This window comes from Nicotiana tabacum, chromosome 6 (genome assembly GCF_000715075.1).
Source record: "Nicotiana tabacum cultivar K326 chromosome 6, ASM71507v2, whole genome shotgun sequence".
NCBI lineage: Eukaryota > Viridiplantae > Streptophyta > Magnoliopsida > Solanales > Solanaceae > Nicotiana > Nicotiana tabacum.
The window spans coordinates 65433254-65453410 of record NC_134085.1 but is presented as its reverse complement, the minus strand read 5'-3'; the positions used below and the strand labels follow the sequence as shown (position 1 = coordinate 65453410).

General features: G+C 39.6%; 1 protein-coding gene and 2 long non-coding RNA genes across 3 annotated transcripts in view; 1 reads left to right on the top strand and 2 right to left on the bottom strand.

The window, feature by feature from the left end:
- Window positions 1–20157, top strand: part of LOC107759262 (phosphatidylinositol 4-kinase alpha 2-like) — a 38654-nt gene that overhangs the window by 8131 nt on the left and 10366 nt on the right. The window contains exons 11-12 of the mRNA XM_075255487.1: window positions 82–277; window positions 14364–14504. Coding sequence (XP_075111588.1) covers window positions 82–277; window positions 14364–14504 — 337 coding nt within the window. The remainder of the gene's footprint in view (window positions 1–81; window positions 278–14363; window positions 14505–20157) is intronic.
- Window positions 750–2764, bottom strand: LOC142181471 (uncharacterized). Its single transcript, XR_012710120.1, has 3 exons — window positions 2319–2764; window positions 1907–1963; window positions 750–1058 (listed from the first exon to the last, which is right to left on the bottom strand). It is a non-coding gene; the product is annotated as an uncharacterized LOC142181471 (long non-coding RNA).
- LOC142181470 (uncharacterized) lies at window positions 6509–10198 on the bottom strand. The gene is made up of 3 exons (XR_012710119.1): window positions 9948–10198; window positions 9537–9593; window positions 6509–8688 (listed from the first exon to the last, which is right to left on the bottom strand). It is a non-coding gene; the product is annotated as an uncharacterized LOC142181470 (long non-coding RNA).

Genomic DNA, 20157 nt, shown 5'->3' with positions numbered 1-20157 from the left:
TACAATATGTTGTATATATAGGTGCTGTGTGCCTTCTGATATTTGTCTATCTTGAACAAACCTCATATTTTCATTTACTAGGGAGCTGGAGAAAATTGAGATGCAAGGAGATGATCTCTATCTACCTACAGCTCCTAATAAAATCGTGAAAGGGATTCAGTTTGATAGGGGAATTCCCTTGCAATCAGCTGCCAAGGTTCCTATTATGATCACATTTAACGTTGCAGATCGAGATGGCGATCAAAATGACATAAAACCCCAAGCTTGTATATTCAAGGTAAGATTAGGGGATACAAGTGTATTTTATTGATCTAGATCTTAGATATTTTATTTCAGATGAAAGAAAATCTGCCTAAGGTCTTGCCTTCCTGCCACAACTTTTTCCCACCACATCGTTATGCTTAGCAGCTAATATATATAAATTTAAAGGGATTTCTTCTCCGTAAAAGTCTTCTTTCAGTTAATTCCAGTGGATGGTTGACTGGCTTGCTTCAGAAGTATTGAAAGAAGTGAATGAAAATCATTAAAATTTATGAGTCTCTTTTTCATACTTAACGATTAGTAGGTAATTACTCTATTTTGAGTTTAATGGTTAAGTTTGACATTTTACTGTTGTTGCATAGAACTCGGACTGGTCTGTCACACCCCAACCTTGTGAGGTGTGGCTGGCACCCGATGCCCGAAGGCCCGAGCGAACCAACCATGAGATATGATCCGAAATATAATAACCTGCAGGTAGAAGAGCCCAACACGACATATATATATATATATAAACTAGGCCAACAAGGCTGTAACAACAGTATAACAGCTATCCAGAAGGCCGATAGGGTGATACGAAAAATATATATATACAATGACCGCTAGTCTGCAAGCCTCTAAGAGTGTAAGACAATCTCAACAGGGCGGGACAAAACCCCCGACATGCCCAAAACCACACATATACATCTGTAATAGTACCTATGGACTCAAAGTCAGCAACTCCGAAGAAGTGGAGTGCGAAACCCAACGCTGATCCTGGGGGTCCTACTGAGGAGGCACACCACTCTGTCTATTCGAACCTGTGGGCATGAACACAGCGCATAAAAATGCGTCAGTACGAAATATGTACTGAATATGTAGGGCGACAAGTGTAACATGAAAAATGTAATTAACAAGAGAAGAGACATAGAGATAATTTAAATTCTGAAACTAGCCTCGGTAGGAAACTAAAATTCAACATGGATATAAATGTATGCTCGTGACACCGTCGTTCACTATCGCTACTTATAATATATCACATTATATAATAATAAATCCCTCTATGGGGCTATAATATCCATAACATACCCGGCCATAATAAAGGCTCGGTAGAATCGTACCCGGCCACGTGAAGCTCGGTAATCCCAACTGATCAGTGGTTACACAATATGTGTCATACTCGGCCGTCTATAATGCGGCTCGGTAATGAAAGTAAATACATACATATACTAGATCATAAATTATATAGGTGCAATGTGAAACCAACCTTAAAAGACGTATTCTAAGAAGAGTCAAAGTGGCCTATCATCATTCTTCCCCGACTATCATGGTTGTGGCTAAAAATATTTAATTTTCAACTACGAGCCAACAAGTACTAAGAACATGAGAGTTGTGTATTATGAGTACCTTTGAAGTAAATGTTACTTATTCATGATTTATATGAACGTCGAAAGGAGAACGAGTAAAAGGCTCTAGTTCTTTTTAAGCAAGGAACAAGGAAATCCGAGAATTCATAGATATCCTCTAGAGTAAGCAATCTATGAGAAAAGATCAGGTCTAAGCATCTTTATAAGTTGAAGGTGAAATAACTCGAATCCGACGAGACAATTCGATAAACGTTTATTCGAATTCTAGTCATGCCGAAAAGTATAGCGAAAGCCCTACATACCTTGTCGATGGAGTTATATACTGTTTCCAAGACCTCAAAAGCCTTAGGAATGATTTCCTTCATAATACAAACCATTCAAAATCAAATTCAAGCTCATAGCTTAAATAATTCTTCATTTAGACATTTACGCGAACAACTTGTGGCCATGAATTTGTAGACTCTTTTGTAGATTAATTTCCCCCCAACACACCACCAAATTTTACTTTACTACATCTCCTCATCAACAGAATTCCATCCATGTCTTCACAGATCCAAACAACACAATAAAATCATATAGAACAGCCCCAACAATCAAGCCATATTAAGAGAGGTTTCTAAAAAAATCAAGAATATTTCTATAGAGGTTTCAACTATTTCTTAAGAATTCTTACGGTAGAAGTTTACAAATATCAAAGAGGAAGTTAAATCATACCTTATGTGACCAGAATTACTCAAAATTCGAAATTACAAGACGGAGTCTTGCTATGAAAAGTGAAACACCGAAGAATTCACGATTCCGAAGCTACCATGGTGTTCTCCATCTTGAGGATGACTAAATTGTTGTTATGCTTGGCTAGATGGATGGGAGAAGTTTGAGAGGAAATTCCTAGGTTTTTGGTTCTGTTTTGGAGAGGATAAAACGCAGGGGTTCTGTTTTAAAAATTGACTTAAATAAAGAAATTTTGACTAAACCCGACTAGGCACACTGTTCCCGTAACAGTGTGCACCCCTGTACGAAAATGTTAATATCTCTCTACTCCGAAGTCGTATTAACGAACGGTTTGTTGCGTTGGAAACTAGACTCATAGACCTTCGATTCGGTAGGTAGAACACACCATAACTCCCAGTATATTGAGAGAAAAGGTCATCAACATTTTATCCAAATTCCAGTGAAATTTAAACCCGTAACTTGCGCGCGATCTTTGTCGAATTTTTAATCACAACTCAAATGACTTCCAATCTTAACGTATAACTATCGCATCATTTAAATATCTCATAGAAATTATCTTCCTACCGAATTATCCCATTTACAGCATGATAACGCCGAATACACAAGGTGTAACATTCTCCCCTCCTTAAGAACATTCGTCCTCGAATGTTAACGGTTAACCTAACTTCTGAATTTTTATTTTTTTAAAAAAAAATTCGCCAGAGTTTCCCCTATAAATATGAATATCCAAAACCTGCCATCAGCCCAAACATACATATCTAAGGCCACACAGGGCTACACATCATAATAATAACATCAACTTGGCCTCACCCGACCATTTGCTTATACAATAATGATAATAAGAAGGTTAGCCATAACTTAATTACCTTAACTGTCACTGGTTGATATATGTGCAACACCTGCCATGTTTGTCTCAGGCATATCACCTGAAGACTCAAATAAATGAGGGTATCTGGACTTCATGTCCTCCTCGGCCTCCCATGTCATTTCCTCTACATTATTGCTCCTCCAAAGTACTTTTACTGAGGCTACCTCTTTAGTCCGTAGCTTACGGATTTGACGGTCAAGAATGGCAATAGGTATTTCTTCATATGACAAGTTCTCGGAAACTTCAATATCCTCGATAGGGCTGATGCAAGAAGGATCACCTAAGAATTTCCGAAGCATGGAAATGTGAAATACCGGATGGATTGCTTCTAATTCTGGTGGCAGGTCAAGTTTGTAGGCTACTCGCCCAATTCTCTGAACAATCTGATATGGCCCAACATATCTAGGGCTGAGTTTTCCTTTCTTACCAAATCTCATTACACCCTTTATAGGCGACACTTTCAAGAATACCCAGTCTCCCACAGCAAATTCCAAGGCTCGGTGTCGGTTATCTGAATATGATTTCTGTCGACTTTGAGCTGTACGCAACCTTTCCTAGATCAACTTTACCTTTTCTACAGCTTGTTGTACCAATTCAGGTCCTAGCAACTTTGTCTCACCAACATCAAACCAGCCAATAGGAGATCTGCATTTCCTCCCATATAGTGCCTCATAAGGTGCCATCTGAATACCGGCATGATAACTGTTATTGTAGGCAAACTCAATAAGCGGTAAATGATCTTCCCAACTTCCCTTGAAGTCTAAGACACAAGCTCGCAACATATCTTCAAGTGTCTGAATAGTGCGTTCGGCTTGTCCGTCGGTCTGCGGATGAAATGCTGTACTAAGGTTAACAAGAGTACCCAAACCTTCTTGAAAAGACCTCCAGAAATTAGCTGTAAATTGGGCACCTCTGTCAGATATAATAGAAAACGGAACTCCATGTAGCCGAACTATTTCCTTGATATACAGGCTCGCATAGTCTTCAGCTGAATAGGTGGTCCTAACTGGGAGAAAGTGAGCTGATTTCGTCAGCCTATCCACAATGACCCAAATAGAATTGAACTTACGGCGAGAATTGGGCAATCCTGTAATGAAACCCATATTAATCGATTCCCATTTCCAAGCTGGAATCTCAATATTTTGAAGTAGCCCTCTAGGTTTCTGGTGTTCAGCTTTAACCTGCTGGCAGTTGGGACACTGAGCCACAAATGTGGCTATATCTTTCTTCATGCCGTTCCACCAGTATAGCTGACGAAGATCATGATACATTTTGGTTGAACCAGGATGAACTGAGTACCGAGACTGGTGCATCTCTGTCATAATTTGCTTACGAAGCTCCCCAACATTAGGTACACACCATCGGCCTTTATATTTTAGAATTCCATCATCAGATTGCTTGAACAACTGCTTCTTCTGAAAAGGGATACTCTCTTTAATTTTGACTAACTCCGGATCCTCAAATTGACGCATTTCTACCTTAGCTACCAGTGATGACCCCGCAATATTTTGGACTACTACACCCTGGTCACCTGTATCATGTAGTCGTACACTCAGGTTAGACAATTGATATATCTCTTTAGTCATTTCTAATTTCCCAGCTTCTACATACTTCAAGCTGCCCATGGATTTACGACTCAATGCATCAGCTACCACATTCGCTTTGCCCGGATGGTACAAAATATCCACATCATAGTCCTTCAGCAATTCAAGCCATCTTCTTTGTCTCAAGTTCAAGTCTTTCTGCTTAAATATATATTGTAAACTTTTGTGATCTGTATAGATATCCACATGAACACCATAAAGATAATGACGCCATATTTTTAAGGAAAATATAACGGCTGCTAACTCAATATCGTGAGTCGGATAATTGTATTCGTGCTTCCGCAACTGCCTCGAAGCATATGCAATAACTTTTCCATGCTGCATTAGAACACATCCCAATCCAACCCTGGATGCATCACAATATACCACATAACCTTCATATCCTTCCGGAAGTGCTAGAACAGGTGCTGATGTTAAGCGTTTCTTCAACTCATGAAAGCTCCTTTCACATGCATCAGACCATTGGAACTTAACGGCTTTGTGTGTCAATTTTGTCATGGGAGCAGCAATAGAAGAGAAGTTCTCAACAAATCTCTGATAATAACCAGCTAAGCCCAAGAAACTACGAACTTCCGTAGGAGTTGTAGGTCTAGGCCAGTTTTGTACTGCTTCAATTTTCTGACCATCTACCTTAATACCTTTATCGGAAACGATATGCCCAAGGAAAGCCACTGAATTCAACCAAAATTCACATTTGGAGAATTTAGCATATAATTTCTGATTTTTCAAAGTCTGCAACACCACACGCAAATGATCCTCATGTTCTGCTTCTGATTGAGAATATACCAGAATATCATCAATGAAAACAATTACAAATATATCTAGAAATGGCTTGAAAACCCGATTCATTAAATCCATAAAAGCTGCTGGCGCATTAGTAAGACCGAAAGACATCACAAGAAATTCATAATGGCCATATCTAGTCCGGAAAGTCGTTTTCGGAATATCTCTCTCCTTAACTCGCAATTGGTGATAGCCGGATCGAAGGTCAATCTTTGAGAAATATTTGGCACCTTGCAACTGATCAAACAAATCATCAATTCTGGGTAAAGGGTACTTGTTCTTGATAGTCACTTTGTTGAGCTGGCGATAGTCAATACACATTCTTAACGAACCATCCTTCTTACGAACAAACAACACTGGTGCACCCCAGGGAGATGTGCTGGGCCTGATAAAGCCCTTATTCAAAAGATCCTTCAACTGGGCTTTCAATTCTTTTAACTCAGCAGGAGCCATTCTGTATGGAGGAATAGATATTGGTTGAGTATCTGGAAGCATATCAATAGCAAAGTCGATTTCTCTTTCTGGAGGAAGACCAGGAAGTTCATCAGGAAATACATCAGGAAATTCATTCACGACGGGAACCGATTGAAGGGTTGGAGATTTCACCTCCATATCATGCACTCGTACCAAATGATAGATGTACCCTTTCAAAATCATCCTTCGAGCTTTAAGGTAAGAAATAAACTTTCCCTTAGGCGCTGCAGCATCACCTTTCCATTCAATAATAGGCTCACTTGGAAAATTAAAACGAACAATCTTTGTCCAGCAATCTACATTGGCATAACAAGAAGCCAACCAATCCATACCCATAATGATATCAAAATCGACCATTTCTAGATCATGCAAATCTGCTAACGTATGGCGGTCATGAATCTTCACGTCACAACTTCGATATACCCGTCTAACTACAACAGACTCACCCATTGGCGTAGATACCTCAAAGGACTGTTGCAACAATTCAGGCTCTCTATCCCATTTACTAGCAACGAAGGGGGAGATATACGACAATGTAGAACCAGGATCTATCAAGGCATACATATCGATAGAAAAGACGGATAGTATACCTGTAACCACGTCCGGAGATGACTCTAAATCCTGACGACTCGATAAAGCATATATGCGATTTTGCTGACCTCCTGAACCAGAAGCTCCAAATCTTCCCCTACCCCTGCCAGCTGATGTCTGCATACTCTGTCTAAGGACGTACCGAAGAAGAAGAAGCCCCTGCAGATGCCATCGGTTGAGCCATACCCCCTCCACCTGTCATCGAATAATGTCTCATAATATGACCTGGCTGTCCACATGTATAACATGCATCAGAACCCTGGCGACATGGTCCAAAATGATTTCGGCCACATCGATCACATCTAGGAAACTGAGGCCTCATCTGACTGAACTCGCCTCTAAACTGTGGATCTGGGGTCCATGAACTCTGACGTGGACCAGAATAAGTGGTCCGATCCTGGCGCTGTCCCTGAAACTGTGGCGGTGCACTGGCTGCCGGATAAGACTGACGCCGGGGAAACTGTGGCCTAAATCCACCTCGAAACTCCCCTATGTTACCTGCGAACCGCGCCCTCTTCTGCTTCCCTCTATCATGCTCTCGATTGGCTCGTTGTTGCCTCTTGCGATCCTCTAGACCCTGTGCATATGCTTGAATACGGGAAATATCCATTCCTTGGTTTAGAGAAGCTGTAGTGCACTCATTTATCAAGTGTGCCCCCAAACCACAAACAAACTAGTGTACCCGATCACTCATATCAGCAACAATCGTAGGAGCATACCTAGCCAAAGAGTTGAACTGCATGTTATATTCCCGAACGCTCATATTACCCTGTTATAAGTGTAAGAACCTATCTCGTCGGGCTCTTCGAAGCTCGATTGGCAAATATTGCTGTAAAAATGCCTCAGAGAACTCCTTCCATGTCACTGGTGGCACATTAGGCCCCCGAGTTTGCTTCCAAGTCTCATACCATGTCACAGCAACATCACGTAGTCTATAAGAAGTAAACTCCACTGACTCAACATCCGTGGCATGTATAATTTGTAAGGTCTGTTGCATAAGATCCAGAAAATCCTGTGGGTCAGCATTAGGATCAACCCCTGTAAATACTGGAGGATCCAAGTTGATAAAGTCTCGAACTCTCGCACTCACGGACCTATCAGCAATACCGAAGGTCTGGTGTTGGGCCTGGGAGGCCACTATTCGAGTCAGCAATTGTACAGCACTTCGCATGTCTAGGTCCTGATCAGGAACAACTGGGAGAGGGACTGGAGGTATGTTAGCTCCTCTACGCCCTTCCGGGGGTGGTGGGGGTACTGCCCCGGAAGCCTGAGAATCAGCCTCATTCTGTGGCTCATGTTGATCTACATTAGCAGGTGGCACCTGACTTGTGCCCTCTCCCGCCTCCTCGTCCAACCTCTGAATAAATTTCATAGCCACTTGTCGTCTCCTAGTGTTAGGCATCACTGAGAAGGTAAACAAAAAAGAGAATTAGGAATGAACACTTATGATTAGGCTCTATTGCACGATCTAGATCAAGAAGAAAGTAATAATCCTAAATGCCCAATAGCCTCATGTTTATAAGTGTGGTGCACAACACACCATAAACAAGACTCTACTAGACACGGCTTGTAGACTCCCTAGGACTGACCTGCTCTGATACCAAGTTTGTCACACCCCAACCTTGTGAGGTGTGGCTGGCACCCGATGCCCGAAGGCCCGAGCGAACCAACCATGAGATATGATCCGAAATATAATAACCTGCAGGTAGAAGAGCCCAACACGACATATATATATATATATATATAAACTAGGCCAACAAGGCTGTAACAACAGTATAACAGCTATCCACAAGGCCGATAGGGTGATACGAAAAATATATATATACAATGACCGCTAGTCTGCAAGCCTCTAAGAGTGTAAGACAATCTCAACAGGGCGGGACAAAACCCCCGACATGCCCAAAACCACACATATACATCTGTAATAGTACCTATGGACTCAAAGTCAGCAACTCCGAAGAAGTGGAGTGCGAAACCCAACGCTGATCCTGGGGGTCCTACTGAGGAGGCACACCACTCTGTCTATTCGAACCTGTGGGCATGAACACAGCGCATAAAAATGCGTCAGTACGAAATATGTACTGAATATGTAGGGCGACAAGTGTAACATGAAAAATGTAATTAACAAGAGAAGAGACATAGAGATAATTTAAATTCTGAAACTAGCCTCGGTAGGAAACTAAAATTCAACATGGATATAAATGTATGCTCGTGACACCGTCGTTCACTATCGCTACTTATAATATATCACATTATATAATAATAAATCCCTCTGTGGGGCTATAATATCCATAACATACCCGGCCATAATAAAGACTCGGTAGAATCGTACCCGGCCACGTGAAGCTCGGTAATCCCAACTGATCAGTGGTTACACAATATGTGTCATACCCGACCGTCTATAATGCGGCTCGGTAATGAAAGTAAATACATACATATACTAGATCATAAATTATATAGGTGCAATGTGAAACCAACCTTAAAAGACGTATTCTAAGAAGAGTCAAAGTGGCCTATCATCATTCTTCCCCGACTATCATGGTTGTGGCTAAAAATATTTAATTTTCAACTACGAGCCAACAAGTACTAAGAACATGAGAGTTGTGTATTATGAGTACCTTTGAAGTAAATGTTACTTATTCATGATTTATATGAACGTCGAAAGGAGAACGAGTAAAAGACTCTAGTTCTTTTTAAGCAAGGAACAAGGAAATCCGAGAATTCATAGATATCCTCTAGAGTAAGCAATCTATGAGAAAAGATCAGGTCTAAGCATCTTTATAAGTTGAAGGTGAAATAACTCGAATCCGACGAGACAATTCGATAAACGTTTATTCGAATTCTAGTCATGCCGAAAAGTATAGCGAAATCCCTACATACCTTGTCGATGGAGTTATATACTGTTTCCAAGACCTCAAAAGCCTTAGGAATGATTTCCTACATAATACAAACCATTCAAAATCAAATTCAAGCTCATAGCTTAAATAATTCTTCATTTAGACATTTACGCGAACAACTTGTGGCCATGAATTTGTAGACTCTTTTGTAGATTAATTTCCCCCCAACACACCACCAAATTTTACTTTACTACATCTCCTCATCAACAGAATTCCATCCATGTCTTCACAGATCCAAACAACACAATAAAATCATATAGAACAGCCCCAACAATCAAGCCATATTAAGAGTGTTTCTAAAAAAATCAAGAATATTTCTATAGAGGTTTCAACTATTTCTTAAGAATTCTTACGGTAGAAGTTTACAAAGATCAAAGAGGAAGTTAAATCATACCTTATGTGACCAGAATTACTCAAAATTCGAAATTACAAGACGGAGTCTTGCTATGAAAAGTGAAACACCGAAGAATTCACGATTCCGAAGCTACCATGGTGTTCTCCATCTTGAGGATGACTAAATTGTTGTTATGCTTGGCTAGATGGATGGGAGAAGTTTGAGAGGAAATCCCTAGGTTTTTGGTTCTGTTTTGGAGAGGATAAAACGCAGGGGTTCTGTTTTAAAAATTGACTTAAATAAAGAAATTTTGACTAAACCCGACTAGGCACACTGTTCCCGTAACAGTGTGCACGCCTGTACAAAAATGTTAATATCTCTCTACTCCGAAGTCGTATTAACGAACGGTTTGTTGAGTTGGAAACTAGACTCATAGACCTTCGATTCGGTAGGTAGAACACACCATAACTCCCAGTATATTGAGAGAAAAGGTCATCAACATTTTATCCAAATTCCAGTAAAATTTAAACCCGTAACTTGCGCGCGATCTTTGTCGAATTTTTAATCACAACTCAAATGACTTCCAATCTTAACGTATTACTATCGCATCATTTAAATATCTCATAGAAATTATCTTCCTACCGAATTACCCCATTTACAGCATGATAACGCCGAATACACAATGTGTAACATGGTCAATGCTTATAATATCAGAGGGTGAAATATATATTGTCTTCATCTCATTTGCAATGCCATGCTGAGGTAACGTTGAAGCTTTGCCGATGATATGTTGAGTTGTAAATCTTTACATCTCTGTTCTTGCATCACGACCGTTTGAAACTTGACTTCCTACAACAACAACAATATACCCATTATAATTCCACAAGCGGGGTCTGGGGAGGGTAGTGTGTACGCAGACCTTATCCCTACCTGGCGAGGTAGAGAGGCTGTTTCTGATAGACCCTCGACTCAATTGATTTAATGAGAGTCCCACTTGATTTTAAATTCTCGTTAATTATATTTCAAGCCTTAAATTTGACTTCTTAAATTTAAAAAAAAAAATACCAATTGGGGTTAAAGGGGTAGAAAGTTGTTAGGTTAATTGGTATTAGAATGGGTGATGGCTTAGGCACGTTGGAGGATTAGAAAGATGAAATGGAGGCTATTTTCAGGCTTGGAATATAATTAACGAGAATTTAAAATCAAGCGGGACTCTCATTAAATCAATGAAAATATCAAGTTTTGACAGATTTGAAAGGTGTCTTTTGGGCCTTGATTTTGTGGTGTTTTTAAATGAGAATTTGGAAATATCATTGGTTCAAAAAAAAAAATTTGGAAAAGGATAAGGATGTGTGGTTGTCTTTAGGACACAAAGCTAAGACAAGAATAACCAGAATTTAAAACGGTAAGTTTAGGAAGGAAGGGGAAAAAGAAAGAGAAATAGGTAACCACTAGGAGCACTCCTAGATTTATATGCGTCCGCGCATTATTAGGAACTCCACAGAGAATTCTATCGAAGCACAATCAGATGAATTGAAGCATATATGATACTTGTAAACTCCAAAAAGCCGGTCTTATCAAGAAGGATCCTATAATGCAATCAAAAATTTAATTCTACTAGTTGTTCTAACGTACTCAGACAAACTATAAAATATCTTCTTCTAGAAAATTTTAAGGTGCTGCGTACTACACTGCCAACATCAACAAAATCTGCTGTAGCAGAATCCAGAAATAAAACTGCAAATATGAAAGATGAAAAAGTAAGCATGGAAATAGTAAATTAGGTCAAACCGTCAAAGTCACACAGTTGGAAGTAACTAGAGAGAAGCATTCTCCGTTTTTTTGGAGATATTCAGCATCATCTAGGGGATCTTTTTTACACCAAAAATAAAATAAAAACAGGCAGTTCATCTTGACTTCCTGTACGGAGTTGCGGGTTCCTTCATCTGTGTTTCTCTCCTTCCACGCAATCCACCATACACAAGCAGGTATCATTTGCCACCATTGTTTTATGTCCAGCAGTACCTCCAGTATTAATCCAGCATGCCAACAGCTCTGTTGTATTCTTTGGCGTAGCCCACTTTATTCCTTTCATGTTGAAAAAAGCTGCCAAATCTCGCCAGTAACTTCACAGGCTAGGAAGAGATGATTTATGCTCTTAGAATCTTTTTCACACAAAAAACATTTAGAATACAGCTGCAACCCTTTTCACATTAATTTTTCTTGGGTCAAGCATGCTTCCTTAGCTAGATTCCAAGAAAAACATGCCGCCTTATAAGGTATCTTCACTTTCCATATTTCCTTCCAAGGCCATTTGAATCTCTGTTGCCCACTGTGATCGAGTGTTATATATGCTATTTTACAGTGTACACAGCTTTGCAATGCCTCCGCCATATTCAACTGTCTTCAGCTGCTGTAGTTCCTGGAAAATATCCCAAACTTCTAAGAAGTTCAGCTACTCTATCCACTTCCCAGGCGTTCAAAAACCTTCTAAAATTATATTTCACCCCGATTTATCCCTAACTTCAGCAACAGATGCCTCTCTACCCCGGGTAGGGGTAAGGTCCGCGTACACTCTACCCTCCCCTGACCCCATTTGTGAGATTTTTTACTGGGTTGTTGTTGTTGTTGTTCAGCAACAGATGCATCAGGTTGTTGGCTCAAACAGAAAGATCAATCTTTTAATGGTCCATGTTGGCTTCAATTGTCATTCCAGAAAGAAGTTTTCATCCCATTACCAAGTTTTATATATATTGACATAATTGGCAAAAGCAGGCCAATAGTTTCTGATGGACTTCCATACACTAACATCATAAGGGGAAGTCACTTTAAGACCCACTTACCTTCTTGTCCGTGTTTTTCACTGATAACCTTTCTCCACAAAGCTTGCTCTTCCAAACTAAACCTGCGTATCATTCATAAGTAAACTTTTATTCTGCATTCTCAAATTTTTATACCTAACCCCCCTTCCATCTTGCTAACAGTGAGAGTTCTTCATTTTACTAAGTAGAAACATTTCTTGCCTTGTTACCTTCCCAAATGAAGTTTCTCCTCAAAGAAGCAATCTCTTTTCAATTTTTGCAGGCAAAGGAAATAAAGACATCATATATAGGTAGGTAGTGAGTAAAGAGCAATGTTTACCAAAATCACCCTGCGTCCAAGGATAAGTGTTGTCTCTTCCATCTAGAGAATCTTTTTTCACACCTTTCAAGAACTCCATCCCCGATATCTTGTGACTTATTTCTTGACCCCAAATCCATCCCTAAGTAACTTGTAAGAAGAGATCAATTTCACATCCTCGAGTTGCTGCTAATACTTGAATCTCTGACACTTCATTTACCGGGAACAATAGACTCTTCCTCCAATTAATTTCTAGCCCAGACACAACTTAAGCATTTTACAAACTTTTAACATTCTTAAATTTGTATTCCATTAGAGGGTTTTGTGGATTGCATGAATTTTCTATTGGATATGTGTATAAAGCTAAAGGCAAACGTCTGATTTATTTAAACCTATCTAAAGAGAAGTTTCTACTTTCAAATCATATAATAGTTGGTTCAATTATTCCGGTGTTATGAATTCAAAAGAGTTCGGTAGCTTGAGAAAAAATCTCTATTTGAGAAAAGTGGATAAATTTTGAACGACTAAAGGCAAAGTAGAATTAGAATAGTGGTATTTGTAATTTACGATCATCAAATTCCAGATGTTTGATTTTGAAAGTCTTATCAAATTCAGAAGTATTGTGGTAAGTAATTGAACTTTTGCATAAATTGTAATCAAAGGTAAAATGAGTAAGATATTCCATTTTAGGGGCACTAAATCTTTTTAAACCAATTTCATATAGGAACAATGTCATTTCATTTATTATAGAGGAGTTGGAAAATTAGTTACTTTTCTTATCTTACTGATACATCAGTTTTAGGAATATGATCTAGAAGTTATGGATTTTGAGCAGTAAGTAGATGAACTTGACATGGGCTCAACGATCCTGAATACTTTGTGCAATTAAAAAGCTTTCCCAAGCTTATTCAGATCCTACAGAAATAGTATTGTGATCAATGCCTAACTTTAGTTCTAAAAAGGATAAGCGGTCACTGCAAATATATCCGGCTAAAGAGCCTGAGTCGAATCTCACTGAGAACTAACGCATAGCTATAATTATCAATATCACTAAAAAAATAGGTTCAAACAATTTTCGAGTTATAAAAATTGTGATTTTGTTTTAAACTAATTAAATAACAAATACTAAAGTAATTAAAAAAAAGTAACTAAAGAGATAAGTTGTGTTCGATGAGTAAAAAGCTAGGATAGTGATTTCTGGAATTATCAGGATGAGTGTCTAACATGTTTCCTATAATTTTGCCGAATTATTCTCCGATGATCGTGAGTTCTCTTGTTAGTTTTCAGTATGCTAACCAACTCAATCTTGTTTATGCTATTTTACAATTGGCCAAATTTTGTTTTTCTTTGGCATAGGTTGGAGATGATTGTCGACAAGATGTTCTTGCTTTACAAGTTATTTCACTTTTAAAAGATATCTTTGAAGCTGTTGGGCTTAATCTTTATTTATTTCCATATGGAGTTCTCCCAACGGGCCCAGAAAGAGGAATAATTGAGGTGAATCTTTACATGACATCTGCCTATGGTTTCATGGATGCGTATGCTTTCATAATGAAATTTTCATATGTGAAATGTCTGGAAACTGCTGATTTATCTGAAAAAAGAAGAAAGTGGAAATAGATATGAATATAGAGGAGAAAAAAGACATATGAAGATGAAACTAGCCATAACTGACCTATTAAGTTTTACCCAAATCAGTTCTGTTAGCTATATGCCCTTATTTTCGTAGGATTTGCTATTTTAGCGGAATCAGATTGTGAAATAGTCCCTTGAGGGATTCATCATGGAATGTCCTGATGACAGAGTTTGCAGAAAATGTAGGGACAAACTCGGAGACTCTAGGAAAACTAAGAATAGATTGAAATAGGAGAACAAGACAATTAATCAAGCTCTTCCATTCTGTTTGTTGCTGTTGCGACCAAAAACACTCACGCAAGTGTACGTGATCGTCAAGTAATAGAGTAGTGAATAGAGTATCGTTCCCACGAAGACTTATGATTAACTGTTGACTGATTCAAACCCAATTTCTTTATCTACCCAAGAGATTGTTCACAAAAGAGAGATGTAATTATTTTACTACTTAACTATAAATAATTAATCTAACTAAAACAAGTAACCAAACAAATAGCAATTACGAGTAACAAACAATAGGAGAAGATATTCCAGGGTCACGGGCATAGTTACAATCGTGTTGTGTTCTTGGCTCAAAATGACTAATCAATTTGTCTGGGTTATTGATTGACATGGTTGATATTACTCATAAGAATCTGTCGAGTTCTTACTCGCCTATTCAAGTCAACTCAATGCCTATATGTCTATGGAATTAAGATTAACAAGAACGCATTTACAATTCCTGTATTTCAACCAAACAAGGCAATTGGGTATATGTCTATCCCAATTGCAAATCCGTTCCCCGAGGCCCGGGTTCAAGAACTTGCTCTATTTAATTCTATATGCAATCTAAAGTTCCCACTTTCGAGTTCAACTAAAGATTCGTAGATAGTATTTCACTGTTAGCTACTCAGTAGAATAATTAAGAACATAATTAAATAAATAACCCAATATGATAAACCAATTTTGTCAAATTAAAATTCAAACAACAACATTCATGTTTTACCCACGACCCTAGAACAATGAGTCTTACCTGCTCATACTAGTGTTCATCATAAATAAGTTCAATTTCATGACAAAACAACAAAAACAAGAGAAGAAAAGAAGAACTTGATGGTCAAAAACTCCTCCTTGCCTCTTGTCTCTCTATCTCTTCCACTAAACTATGAAAAACTTCCTCTTTTAACCTTGGGCGAGCTTGACTTTATATAGGTTAAGTGGGTTTCTCCCCAAATTTCCAATTTTACCCCTAAATAACTTTTTTCGGATCGGACAGGCGCGAGCTCGCGCACAACTTCGCGCATGATTCTGCCTCAGCTCTTCTTACGCGCGACTTCGTGCGTTTCTTCGCACGTCTGACACTTGATTTCGTCCATTTTTCGTCTCGTCCTTGCGCACACTCGACTCCGAGGGGTTGTTCTTGCTCATAAATCATTCCAATATCCTCTTGAAAGCAGCATATAGGCTCCTCATCCAGCAATGTATACATATCACAATTAGAGCCTATTTTTCATTAATTAACCATAATATGTCATTGGAATATAATCAAGCGGAAGCATAAACAATAGCTAAATCACCTAGATTTCTCCTATTATCAACACCCCACACTTAATTCATTGCTAGTCCTCGAGCAATCAACTATACTTTCTAGAGAATCCTTCACTCAACCATTTTCCTTAACGCATTACACCTAGAACAATGTACATGTATTACGCCTAGCAGTAAACAATCCTAGCCCCAAAATCGACTCTCAAGTGCCACGCAATATTCACACTTCCTCAAAGTACTCTACATAGAAGTCAAGACTTGCTTTTCCGTCACGAATCATATGCCCTCACAATTACATCAACAGAAACTGAGTTCAATCCACCACATTCAATTCATATATTCACATATATCAAGGAAATCACTCACTCTCACAAAAGAGGTCACATGCATGCAATTGGTACCATAAGCTTGCCCTTAATGTAAATCTCTACTAATGTAGGTTAGCTCGATCCCAAATCAATTAGGACTTTTTCATGGTTGTAATGTGGGCTAAGGGACGGGTAGGATGTATTTAGGAATAGTAACTCAACCTCTAAGCACTTTAACACATCACATAAACAATTTTGTTTGCGCAAATTCTTCAACCCACTTCTCATTCACACACAATATCATCCCACAAATACTCCCTTCTTCTTTAAGCATTCTATTAATTCATTCCCACTAGCTGGAACAAGACACAATGTAATCATCTTCCCCTTTTTTTTAATTAGTTTATTCTTCTTGTCACTCAATTTCTGTTAGTGGTGTATTCGTTTACAACATAATTGCACCTTTTATCCTTTTATTGGTTCCACTCAAAAGCCACCCCACACTTATTTCCTTCTTACTTCTTTTAGCGCTCCTCTCACAATCAAAGTGCTTTAAGAGGTAAAAGGATCAAAACAATGTCAATTAAGAACAAAAGGGTATAGGCTTGTAATGCGGGTGCCAAACAAAAGTCTAAAGGCTCAAAAAGGGTTAACTAGGGACAAATTTTATTTGTGATAAGCAATTAAGCTCAAAAAAGTCAAAGAAAGCCTAACATCATTTTTCAAACCAAGCGTTACCTCAAATTTCGCTTCAACTCATATATCAGGCAAGTTCTAGACACAAGTATCATACATGGACTACACAAATACTCACCACACATGGCATATGACTCATTCAGATCAGCTAATCAAGATGCTCCATTACGAGCATTCAATTCAGTACAAATATACAAATTAAGGTGCTTTCAGTGAGATTCAACAATTAGGACTAAGCGTTACACTCTAGGGTCTATTGTGTTCAGGTGTGTCAACGCTATGGGTTCTCTTTTAATTTTTATAGCTCGTAGCCCATTTTCCTAATCTACAAATCAAAAAGAAAACAAAATAAAAACTACTTATGCCCGGTTCAAGCTAAACCCTTGGAAAAGAACCGCGGCTTAAAGAAAAACCAAGGGGGAATTGCTACACTACCTAAGAAAAAATAAATTTTTTTTTGTTATTTTCTTTAGACTCACTTCCCTCAAGAAAATCGTCTAAAAGATCCATCATCAGGAAGAGCCTACAGATTTTTTTTTCTCGACTCAGTCCCTCAAAAACCCCGTCGAAAGGGATCCGTCTTCGGGCCGAGCCATTTCTCTAAATAAAAAAAACTACTCCTGCTTAACAAAAACTATCAAGTCAACATGAAACACACAAGACAACCCGGAAATTAGTACAACTATATACAACATACAATGAAGGAATCCCTATTAAAAAGAAGACATGTCCCCATGGCTTAAAATTTAAAAGAACAGTGAGGTGAAGAGACTTCCCTGAAGCTTCACTCTTGATCGGAAACAGTTTCGGGGTTCACGTTACACGCACGCCCCAAAGCTCGCAGCCAACCCATGAACTTCTTTTCCGACTTGACCTGTCGGTCAGCTATCGCATCCACACGAGTGCCCAAATCATTTAAGGAGGTGCGTAGACCAGCCACCTCCTGCTCCAATGTGGTGTGCCGGGACACTCAGGCAGTTCCTGAAGAGGACGCCGCTCGTGACAGTGCTGCAGTTGTTGCGCGGGGCGCTTGGGCCTGTGCTTCGCCCTCCATATCCATTGGCTCTTCCTCCTCCGATGCATCAGAACCACTTTCATCCTTACCAGCCCATCCACACGAATATTTTCAGGCACCTGCACATTCCTGCAAAGCTTAGTCACCAAAGTTGGGAAAAAAAGCCATACTGGCGTTGGGGGCATCGGATAAACATCTCGTCGTGGATCACTTTGGCCATGTCAAAGGGAAGACCCTTAATCAAACACCAAATCAACGCAGCCCGGGGTCCATTCACCTCCGTAGTATTTGTGGAGGGAATAAGGCGACTGTTGATCACATACAGCCAGCTCTTCGCCTCTGGAGTTAAGACGGATGAATGGAACTTCTCTCCATGTTCTAGCCACTCTACCATTTGTCCTGGTGCGCAACTTTCATCAAAGAAGCGCTCCCACTTGGCATTGGTTGGATTTCGCCCATATTTATAAAAGTCAGTGTTCTCAGGTAGAGGGTCAGGCAGTTGATAAGATGTGCGTATCGCCTCAATGGAGGCATCCACCGCCTTACGGCGCACTATGACCACATGGTTGACATGCTCTGGTAGATTAGCATAGAATTCGCGTACAACCATTACATTAGCCTCCCCTGGCTCGTCAATGAAGGCTTGGAAACCCCGCTCCATCAACTCATTGTACATGTGGGGGCATCGTTCCTTGACTTTTTTTATGTTGATGCCCTTCTCTGGAATTGCCTTCCCTGTAAAACGGGTCTGAGCCTCAATGGAGACAAATTTGTTGCTGTCATAGGAATGTGCCGGAGCTTCTCTTTGGCAGCTTGAGGATAGACCCGTGGCTTGGCGCTTTTTCGATGGTGCCATAATACCTGCAAAACATGGACACATTAGCTCAGCCCAACAAAAATAGTGTCACTTGATGCGGTTACTCAGACTTCACACGCAAAATTGGTCACAACTACAGAATTATGCTCATTGAGGCCTTTCCACAAACACCTTGTGGGCATTAGGCTCTCACAGCTTTTTTCTAAGGGTCTTGCACAAGGGCTTCCCACAAGAGCTCATCCATAACCCAAATCAAGTACTACCCACCCCACACTTACAACAAACTAACCCCATAATATATTTCACCAAGTTTGAACACCAAATCACAAAACACATCTACATTAAAGGCATAAGATACAACATGAAACTAAAATCTGAAAATAGAAAGAGAAAAAGAAAGAAAACTAAAACTAGGGTTCATACCTTGTTAACAATCGTGAGAGAGGGAGATGCTGCTAATCTCGTGAGATAGGGGGATGGGTGTTGGAAGTTGGGATAGTTTGGGAGAGGGGGTTTTGGGTTTTGTTTAATAGAAGGGGGAGGGGGAGTTGTTCTAAAACAAATAGTCAATTTAAACTACAAGAATAAAAAGAAAAACTAAAACTAAAGAGAAAAACAAAATGCCTGAAAAGTTCCAGGCTGAAAGGGTCGCCCAGGCGCGCGAACATACGCGCGAAGTTTGTAGCGCGCGCGTTTGTTCGCGCGTTTCCATTAAGTTCAGGCAGAAAGGTTCGCGAACTTGTGCGTAAAGTTTGGAGCTCGCGCGGTTCCGTTAAGTTCCAGGCAGAAAGGATCTCCCAGGCGCGCGAACATACGCGCAAAGTGGGCGCGAAGTCGCGCTCCTGGGGATTTATTTTTACATTTATTGTCACCTGTTTTGCTCCTGGTTGATGGTCCTTTTACCTGCCCTTCGTCGCCTGCATTTGTTAGTAAGTTAAAGCTCAAAATCAAACAGTACTACTATCGTTGGGTTGCCTCCCAACCAGCGCCTTATTTAACATCGTGGCACGACGGTTACAACATTTTCTCAAGCATCCTTCAAGTCCAATGAGGTCTTGTGACGTGCAAAGTCACCACCCCAGTAATGTTTTATCCGTTGACCGTTCACCAAGAAAGTGCCAGTGGAACTCATATCTCTTAACTCCACGGCTCCAT